Source organism: Hyperolius riggenbachi, chromosome 6 (genome assembly GCF_040937935.1).
Source record: "Hyperolius riggenbachi isolate aHypRig1 chromosome 6, aHypRig1.pri, whole genome shotgun sequence".
NCBI lineage: Eukaryota > Metazoa > Chordata > Amphibia > Anura > Hyperoliidae > Hyperolius > Hyperolius riggenbachi.
The window spans coordinates 48,493,641-48,504,541 of NC_090651.1; the positions used below are offsets into that span (position 1 = coordinate 48,493,641).

Below are 10,901 nucleotides of genomic sequence, written 5' to 3' on the forward strand. Positions count from 1 at the left end.
CTGTGACAAATTCAGTACTGTTCCCCTTCACTGCTGATCTAGCCGTTAACGTTGTGTACATGACCATGACTGGGCCCAGTGATTGGTCACTCAAGTCCCACCTTAGATAGAGCGTAAAATGGGTCAGAACACAATCAAGAAGTTTGTGGTTGCTTGTGAAGATTTGTTGATCCATGTAAAGATGCTGCAAGGTGAATGTGTATGGCCTAGATCCTAGATCTAGACCTAGATTCCCAAATTCTATGTAGCCAACCTCAAAGACATTTTTATCACAATAGAAGACTACAAAAATTGTAAATGGCACAATAGTGATGACCTGATACCATCAATTTCAAGTAAAGTTCGCTACTAAAGGGCATCATGGAGCTAGATTTGAGTAATATATAAACATTTTCGACCATCTTATCACATAATCCAGAGCAGAGTTCTTCCATAAGGACTACCAAAGGTCCTTCTAGAGGCACCATGGCCCCAGTATTTATGCATCATCCTTCGTTTTTCTATATTTCATGACCATATATGTTAACTTTAACAGTATTATAGAATAGGATAGTGGGATTACCATACTTTGTAGCTGTTCAGAAATAGTCAAACTTTTCTCATTGGAAGATACCAATTTTCAAGGAAAAGTAGACTACTGAAAACGTAGTTCTCATGGCAAGTAAAGGACCACTATCATGAAAAATTGTAAACTTTAAAATGCATGTGCATAAAATGTACATTTGTTCCAGAATAGAATGCACAAAAGCAGGATTATCCTCCAGGCAACCTAGGCAGGGGCTTGGGGCCTGGTGGGTGTCAAGGGGCCAACCTACCACCTTCTTTGACCTCTCTCTTCTTTAGCTTATCAAAAGGACCACAAGAAGGCCCCAAATCGACTACCTTGCCTAGGGCCCTATTACATCTTAATCCATCTACACTAAAAAAAAAATCCTATCTTGCTGTCAATACAGTCGGCAGTAAACATCTGACAAATCTGACGATTTTGGACTAGTCCACCTCCTCATGAGGGATTTTCAGGGTTTTCTTTATTTTAAATGCACTTGCTTAGTCCAACTGCCAGAATAGTGTGCAAATGAGAGAGAGAGGGCAGCCAGCATCAATTACATAATTTCCATACAGTGCTTTTGTAGAGAATAAAGAAAATTCTAAAAATCCCCCTTGAGGAGATGGACTAGTCCAAAACCTGTCAGATTTTTACTGGCTACTGTAAGTGACAACAACATAGGAGAAAAGTAATTTATGGTACATGCTACTCTGTGACAAATGTATGCTACTTCTTATGGTGCCCATACATGGTACACTTTTTTTTTTCGATTAGATAATTTCATTCAATTATTCCGTTAGATCAAATACAAACATTTTTCCAACAAGTCCGATCGGATTTTTATCAAAAATACAGGATAACCGTTCATTTTTCTTGATCGAAAAAAAGATTTTTGACTTTTATTCTATTCAATCAATTTGGTTTATTATTTATGGGCACCATTAGAAATATGTAGTTTAAATTTTACAATTTTTTTGTGATGTGGCTCTTAAATCTGATCCCATTCACTGTATTTAAATCCATGTATATTTAGCTGTCGAAAATAATCACATTTTCTGTTTTCTTTTTCAGCTCCAAGCACAGCCCAATATGGCATCACAGGAAGAGCAGAAATCCTTTTCTCTTGTTGGTACCTTGTGTTGACGCTTTCCTCTTTCACGAGCATCATCTACCTGAAGAATACGATTATCCAATAAACACACAGAACCATACACAAAAGGCTTTAAAGATGTCTGTGAAGGTGCTGATGACGATGTCAGGATGCAATCTGGTATGGTGCGTTTGAAGCGGTGTGGCATGTAATCAGTCGCACTGACATGTGGGGGATGACCGGCTTCTTTAAAAAAAATTGTTCATTTTTGTAAATACCTTAATTCTTTTCTTTTTTTTTTCTTTTCGATTAGCTGCATTCCCTTGTGACGCAGTACACATTGTCCTCTTTTTTTAAGAAAAAAAAACAAAAACAAAAAGTCTAAGGTAACAGCTCTGAAATTACTCTTAGAGACAATTAGCTGTGACTCGTGTTTGTAATTTACAACTTTTGAAAAAAATAAAAAAAAGTTGGATGGCGTTAAGGGTGGGCTGTGGTTGACAAAAATAAAAAATAAAAAAAATAAATACCTGAAATTAAAACAGGATGAGAGATCATAGCGTGGGGGAAAATCATACACTCTAAAGTTCTGAGGCGTGCGCTCTCTTGCCTTTTTTTTGCGAAATAAGATTTTGAACTCATGTGTATCAAAAAACAGTTTCCATTTTTATGACAAGAATATTGCCTTCAAAAGATTACGCCAGTTATGTTAAGCTTGATCGACTGCAAGATTAATATTTGGGTATCCACGATCAGTATTATAAAAAAAAATAATCATTTCAAGAAGGTAAAAAATAAAAACTGCATTAAGCAGATTTAATTTGTATGTTTCGCATGGGTGTGCCTTCATAAAATGTTAATTTTATTTTTACTATTATTATTATTATTATTATTCAGAAGGGTTTTATTAGCTTAAAGGGGTTAAGTCTATATATATATTAAAAAAAAGTCAAAATGTACAGAACATATTTTTAGGCGTTCATCTCAAGCAGCCACCCAAGTGTGAAAGACTTCAGTGTGTGCAAATAAAAAAAAATGTCCATACCTCAGCCAGTGTTTAAACGCCATGTTATTTATCCCATGGAGACATAAAAAATTCCAGGTTTCTGTTGGTCAATAAAAAAAGCCCGATAGACGACATAATAGCAGGGCCGTTTGAAAGGTGAACTTTCACACTACACCTTCTATTTGCATTTTATTCAAGTAGGAATTGGTCACTGTGGTTACCATGATGTTCCTTATGCACTATTGAATAATGATTCGCCACCATTAATATTTTTATTAAGAGTTTTTCAGGATACTCGGGCATCACTAAAAGTCTGAAACAAACTTGCAGGGGCCAAACTTCTGTTCCAAACAATCCCCAGCCACATATCCACAGTTCAAAAGTAGGGATAGTCAGAAATGACGATTTACGATTCTGCGGAAATTCCAATTTCTGACGATTTCCGATTTCCCGTCTTTTTTTTTTTGTCATTTTTTGCATTCTCTGATAGGCCAAATACTTCCGAGTTGATTTGGATGTATTGAACCGATCAGCAAATGCAGAATTTTATTTTGGTAATTGGAATGTCACGGAAATTTTAGGCCAGTCACAAGACTCAGGAATTCTTGGTAGTATCCAAGGCTTGTGATTGGTCCAACTCTACTGAGTTCCGTTATTCCATTTTCTGATTTCCTATCGGAAATACGGATGTTTCAATTTTTCGGAATCTGAATAAGCATCCTTATTCAAAACAGAATATTTTGGGGCTTTACTCGGTGTTGTGCCGAGTCAGAGGGACTGGGCCTCAAGAAATACAATTTATAGAAATATATACAGAAATATATAATATATTGAATTTATTACACAATTTTTTTCTGAAGGTCATTCAACTCATATTGAAGTATACAAAGTGACATTTTTGTCCCCATATTTGAATTTAACACAAGGTCCATGAATAAACTGTTGTTACTATAATTGCTAAGGTTGCTCAGCGCACCTGTGGGAAAATGTCCTCAATGTTTTTTGTATTCTTTTCCTTTTTTCTGAAATGTGTTTTTTCCTGAATGTAAAGTTAAAGTTCACTTGAACAGAAAAACTGTTCTTAACCAGTGCCATGGAGGGGGTGGCCACTTATTCCCTATTCATGCAACCCCCCCCCCCCCCCCCCCCCCCCACACACACACACAGAAACACACACACACACATATAAATCCAACATAGTGGTGAGAATCCCCAAACATTCCCCTCCATATTGGTAACCTCTTTCTTGGGCCATATTGATGTTGGAAAAGGTCCTTCTCCTCAACACTGGGACAAGGTTACCAAGCAAGTAGGGTCGAAGTTTTGCTGTCTCTTTGCAAAGTACCCTCTCAATGTTGAAAAACATGCAACCAAGTAGAGAACTGGAAGGGAGGGGGGAGGAGTCAGCTCACTCATTCCCCTGGCCATTAAAGGGATACTGTAGGGGGGTCAAGGGAAAATGAGTTGAACTTACCCGGGGCTTCTAATGGTCCCCCGCACACATCCTGTGCCCGCGAAGCCACTCTCCAATGCTCCGGACCCGCCTCCCGTTTACTTCTGGAATTTCAGACTTTAAAGTCTGAAAACCACTGCGCCTGCGTTGCCGTGTCCTCAATGCTGCTGATGTCACCAGGAGCGTACTACGCAGGCCTAGTATGGTCTGTGTCTGCGCAGTACGCTCCTGGTGACATCAGCGGGAACAAGGACACAGCAATGCAGGCACAGTGGTTTTCAGACTTTAAAGTCTTAAATTCTAGAAGTGAACCGGAGGCGGGACCGGAGCATCGATGAGTGGCTGCCTGGGCACAGAATGTCTGTGGGGGACCTTTAGAAGCCCCGGGTAAGTTCAACTCATTTTCCCCCGACCCCCCTACAGTATCCCTTTAAGGCTATCTGTCCAATTAAGGGAGTATGTTTTCTTTTTTTTTCTTATATAGAGGTGTACTGTCATTTTAACTTTTTACCTTTCAATGAAAGGATCAGGAAAAAACTCTAGCTATCATTTAAAGCAAGGGGGTGGTGATAAGCTAAACACCACCCTAACAAAGGCCCATTTAACCACTTAAGGACCGTGGGTTTACACTCCCTAGTGACCAGGCTATTTTTCACAATTTAGGCCACTGCAGCTTTAAGGCCTTGCTGCAGGGCCGTACAACTGAGCACACAAGTGTTTCCCCTCCCATCTTCTGCCCACCAATAGTGCTTTCTGTTGGTGGGCTGTGATCGCTGCGGGAATGTTTTATTTTTTTTATATATATTTGGGTTTTTTTTTAAATAAATATACTTTTTTATTCGTTTTTTCCCTCCCTCCCCCGCCAGCCAATCACAGCGATCTGCTGTCATAGGCATCAGCCTATGAGAGCCGATTGCTCTCGTGCCTTCCAGGGGGACAGCAGTTTCACACGGCTGACCCCAGTACAGCGCTGCTGTGGATCGCAGTGCTGTACAATGTAAATAGACGCTGTCTAACAGTCTTCTAGTGGCGGTCATTGCTGGGAGACTGATGACGGAGCTCTGCTCCGTCATTTAAGTGGAGGTGCTCGCGCATCGGTGCGTGCAATCTCCTGCAAAACCCCGCCCCAGGACTTCACGCCAATTGGCGTGGAGAGGTCCTGGGGCTGCCGCCACGTTCCTGCCAATCGTGGAGCAGTTGACAAGGGGTTAAAATCACATTTTCTTTATACAAAATAATAATTATGTTAACTGAAAAAAAAAACTTTAAACAATTTCCCTGCTTCATTTCACTCTTTGGCCCACCCAAATTCTCCAGTAATTTCTGGCGGTTATCGTATTTTTAGGGACTACATATTTATTGTAAATATTGGCAGCCCTAGATTTCAATGCTAAAGGTATTGAAATTTGATCTAAAACTTTAATTTTAGGGTTAATTTGAGGAATATGGACTTAATTGAATCTGGTAAATGTAACCATCTCTGATGGTATAATAAAATGAATACTGCGAACAGAAGTTTTGCTCCTGCTATTTGTTGACATTTTCCATAGCATAAGCTAGACAAGGCATCATCCCTAGGCTATGAATCTGTACGATAGTTTTTTGTTTTTGTTTTTAAAGTAACCAAAAAAGGGACATTTGTCAGATCTGGATTTTCTTTAACATTGAACAACATCTTAACTGCATATTATATTTTAATGCTAAAATAAGTGCTGGTTACTGCTTAACCTGGTACCTGGGTTTGCAGTTTCAGTAGAGGGGTTTGTCCCACACAACAATCAAGCATATTGTTGCACAAGGGATAATCTGATTGCCTGACTTAATTCTTTCCTTAGTCCCACTACTAAATGAGGCCTGCTGGAAGTCTTCTCAGACAGAGGTACAGAGTTATGTAATTTGCTGGTCTGCTAACCATTGGACTTTCATGTTGTAGGTCCTGGAAATTCTCAGCCTACTGTGTTGCCCCAAGTGATATAAAAATAACACCTCCACAGTAAAATACCACGAGGCCTTGTCATCATTGTGTTTTTACTTTTAAATTGGGATTATACTCTCAAATGAAAATTTCAGTAACTATTCTTTTCAGCGCACTGCACAGCGTGCAATCTCTGGGCGTGCTAAGTGCTTAGCACCCTAGTTAGCATGCCCAAACCCTTTAGGCGTGCTAACTAGGTTAGCACCGATTACTGAATCGAGCCCACAGTGTACTGGTTAAGGGCTCAGACTCTGACACAAATGACCAGGGTTCAAATCTCGGCTCTTCCTGTTCAGTAAGACTGCACCTATTCAGTGAGGAGTTCTTGGGCAAGACTCCTACTGCCTATAGAGTGTGCCTTAGTGGCTGACGCTTTGAGTCCACCAGGAGAAAAGCACGATATAAATGTTCTGTGTCTTTCTTGTGATCGGCAAAGGCAGGAATATCGTTGTACCTTTGCCTTCACTCTGCCCCTCTCCTTTTCTTCTGAAGTGACTCAGCTGTTGCCAGGGCGATGTGTCTATTCAGCAGAGAGAGGGAGGGGGCAGAGTGAAGACACAGCACAAGGAGATTTTTGCCTTTGCCGATGACAAGAGAAATGCAATCTTCTTCTTCTCTCTGCAGTGAAAATACGTGATTTTACACACATGGAATACTTGGGAATGCTTTCAAATGCTTTTTTATGTAACTAAGAGTGATTACTGAAATTTTAGTTTTGGGAGTATAACCCTACTTTTAACTACAGGATGTCAGCTAATATACAGCCAGAATGTTTTAACAACATGGGTAAAAATAATGCTTTCCTATTTCTCAATAACACTTGTTCTGCCATATCAGTGATATGCCGCATTACTTATCCAAAATATAACCACTCTCCATCCTATCCAAACCTTTCCCAGATCTCCACAGACCACCCTTCGTTTTTGATTCATGTATTAGTGACACATGGCAATTATAAGAGTCTTATGAAGTTTAAATATTTAAAGAAGGCAGCTTTAAAGTTTCTCCACTGTGAAATCACTGGAAAATACTTTTATTTTATTTTTTTTATTTAATTAAAAGATTCCAGTTGCCATTTTTTTCCGGAAAGTATAAATATGTACATGCTAGCACTCTCAATCTACATTTTCATGAATTGCAGGAGCCTTTAAGAAAAAAAACCTGCTTATTGCTACATCGCTGTCATTTATTTTTTATTTATTTTTATTTTGCTTATTTCCTGTCTAAAACAAGGCCACAGCATGCAGCAGTTCTGACCTGTTGGGGCGGGTCTAATATTTAATTGCAATAAAAGGGAATTTAACGATATGATTTAAAGTAAAATGAATGAAGAAGGATTAAAACCTCTGCCTTTCCCAAAAATAGCATTGGCATAGGAAGGATACTGCAAATTTCGAATTCATTTTGTTCTTGAAACAATGTCAGGATTCCTAACTTTGTTTTGTGAATTATTACAGGGATATCAGACTAACTCCTTAACAGTACATTTGAGTTTAAGATAATAATTTTAATAGACACCAGACAGGATGACGCATTTCGTGGGGGGCGTGCCGGCTTCTTCAGGTCTATAGTACAGTGTCTTTAGCAGTTGCACGCATAGATTTGAAGCACCTATTTAATTCACAGGATACCCCTCCTTCTGCTGAAGTGGAGCACAGGTCCCTCCCACTTAAGGAGGTGCTCTTGCATCCTTCTAATACCACTGCCTCCTGTAGACATTTCCTTAAACATAAATGGGTACTCTCTATTGCAGAATGCAAACAAACATCACATGATGCAGAAAGGTTAGAAAGAAGTGTAACAAACTTCGATCCATATGAATAACTGTATAATTTCTATCCAAACTTCAGTGCTGTATAATGGGAAATACTGATGGCCAATGAAATGCTAATAGTTTTGTTTTCCATGCAAATTTAATTCAAAGTGCATACAGCTTTGATTGGCCTAATTCCAGGCTACATACAATATGCATAAAATTTGCAAGCATGCCCAAATTATGAGCATCTCATTGACCAGGTCTAATGAAAAATATGTATCATATTTTTTATAAACATACCCCTGAAAAACCATCACACTTATTTGAATACTTACATTACTCACACCTTCCTTCCCCACTAATTTAAACCTTGCACTTAACCTAACCCTAACACAGATCAATTCACAGTCCTGAAAGCCGCCACCAATAGAATTTCTAAACGTAATGGTGCCAAGATCTTGGTGCTGTAAAACAACCGTCCTCCGATGGACAAAGACAGCAATCAAAGGGAATGCATAGTGATATTTGTGTGTTTTATTATTTATTAGGTTTAGCAAAAAATTACATTCTAAATCAGGAAAATTTGCATTTTATTTTAATATATGCTTCATTTTTTTAATCTGTCATTACTAGATTGGCAGGTAAATTATGTCTTTAGTGAACCTTATTTTAGTGCTTTGAAGTAAGTCTGGTGGCAAGGCTTCTGTAATTTTAGAGCCTTTTCCTACAGCAACTATACTAGCTACCTATACTGGAGGCACCTCCCTGGCTAACCTATAGTGGGGGAAATTATACTGCTACCTATACTGGAGGCCCCCCTACCTGGCTAACCTATACTGGGGGCAATTATACTGGCTACCTATACTTGGGCACCTATGCCTGGCTACCTATACTACAGGCATCTCTGAGGGCCCTGACACACTGGAGAGCATTTTTCGGGGCCTTTTAGTTTCTTTAAAAAATGCTACCGTTGTCTTACATAAAAATCGTGGTAAAATCGATTTTTGGGAAAAATCATGATCATGGCTATTTTGCCACGATTTTACCACAATTTTAATGTAAGTCAAATTGAAGCATTTTTTAAAAAAATGAAAACAACCCGCCAAATGCTCTCCAGTGTGTCAGTGCCCTAAGACCCTGTTTACATGAGTGGTGGGGAGCCATATTGTTACCACCCGGTATTAAGATTTAGTAGTAGATATTCATGTGCATTTGCAGGCATTTGTAGGAACAATCATATGAAGATAACTGGTGCTGACTTAGTATATGAGTAACTGGAATGCAACATTGCTACCACTACATGTGTACATAGAAACATTACAAATTACAGTAAAATAAGTCACGTTGGTGAGAAAGCAGCTAAAAATTATTGATCACCACTTATTTTTATTATTAAGTGAATGCAACCTAAAATAAGATTGCTGACTCACAAATCATGCTAGTCCAGCCAGTAGGGGGGGAAGCTCCATAAAATAGAAAATATATTTATTGGTAATATGTCTCATGGTACCTAAAAATACTTTTTAAATGTATTTTAACTCTAAAAAATAATAATAAATCCATAAAGCAAAATAAATGTACACTGTGCATTCCCAATGAAATAAGACAGAGGTTGTAACCCTTCGTCATTATGTCCAAAAGTAAAAAATAAAAGTTTTGGGTTGAGTTCCACTTTAGCATCTGTTATAAATCATCTAAGGAAAAAAAAGTTAAACCACGCTACAATAGTCCATATGTTCAGTCTATTTTTCGCTAAAGGAATAAATATGCCTATGAGCACATATTTTGCAAAAAAAAAATTAAAGCTTTATTACATGTTAACTAAAAATCAGGTTGTACTCAAGGCACAGAGCAAACAGAAATAAGGGGGCAGGACTTTAGCACCCCCTACAGTTTGGAGCCTGTGTTGCTAGTAGCACCTTCCTAAGAACGGCCTTGCGCAACAGTGTCTAGGGCTGAGCTTCTTACCATACCACACCCACTTCATGTTTTTTCCAGTCCCTGATTATAGCACAATTCCCATGTGTGTTTTGTGATTTCAGAGCTATTTCTCTTCAAAAAAAAGTATTATTCAAAATTCTTTTAAAAAATTGTTGTGCAAATGAGAATGTGACAATCCATTTTATCATCCATCCAATACTTCATGGAATCTGTATTGTTTTGCACTTGATTTTGTACTGAATTTGTGAAACTAGCTAAAATAGTCGAGAAAAAAGTGGATATATTTGGAAATGGGTCTACTCAGCCGAAAATAAAATTGGTAAAAATCATCCGTGTGTTTTTGAGTCTTTTTGTGTCAGTCATTTAACCTTGTCAAGTAGTGGAATTCTTGCATGAAGAACTAAAAATAAAAAAAAGGGGGGGGGGAAGCATTAAAGACTAATGATGAAACTGAATGCACATAATATATGAGCTAGTGATACAACTTGAAAAAGAAAATATTTAAAAGATAATTCCAGGTGTTGCTAAATTAAAGTATCAATTTTTTAATCAGCTATCTATATATATATAATAGAGTAAGTGCCTCAACCTTCAAGCAAAAAAGAAGAAGTAGCGCCCTGCCCCCAGGGGCGGTCCAAGCAAGAAGAAGGGGCTGGTCCAAGCAAGAAGAAGAGTAGCAGTGGCTGAATAGGGTACTGGTTAAGAGCACTGCCTTTGAAATGGCAGGCCAGGGTTCGAATCCTGGCTAGGGTCAGTACCTATTCAGTAAGGAGTTCAAGGCAAGACTCCCTAACACTGCAGGGTGGCCTCCTGAGCCCGTCCCAGTGGCTGCAGCTCTTGAGCGCTTTGAGTCAGACAGGAAAAAAGCGTTATATAAATGTTTGGATTTTTATTATCATTAAGTAGCACCCTGCCCCCAGGGGCGGTCCTAGACTTGCCGACCAGCTGGAGGGGGTAGCGGACAGGAAGGGGGTATTGGGCACAGCGGCGGGGAGGGGGGTCGGACCCCACCCCTCCCTCACCTGGGTCTCCCATCTGCGTTCCCCCTCTAGCAGCAGCCGCCGCTATTAGTAAGAGGCAGTGGGCGGGAATGAATCGCCTCTTCCGCATTCCACTGTCGGCACTTCCTGCAA

At 39.2% G+C, this 10,901-nt stretch overlaps 1 protein-coding gene across 6 annotated transcripts in view; it reads left to right on the forward strand.

Moving 5' to 3' along the window:
• Positions 1-4,066, forward strand: part of NEGR1 (neuronal growth regulator 1) — a 748,663-nt gene extending 744,597 nt beyond the window's left edge. For 4 of the 6 annotated variants that reach the window (XM_068239223.1, XM_068239224.1, XM_068239227.1 and 1 more), the window contains one exon: positions 1,619-4,066. In XM_068239223.1, coding sequence (XP_068095324.1) covers positions 1,619-1,743 — 125 coding nt within the window. In that variant the 3' untranslated portion in view covers positions 1,744-4,066. The remainder of the gene's footprint in view (positions 1-1,618) is intronic. The other 2 variants (XR_011021944.1, XR_011021943.1) reach the window with 2 other exon arrangements.
• The last annotated feature ends 6,835 nt before the right edge of the window (positions 4,067-10,901 follow it).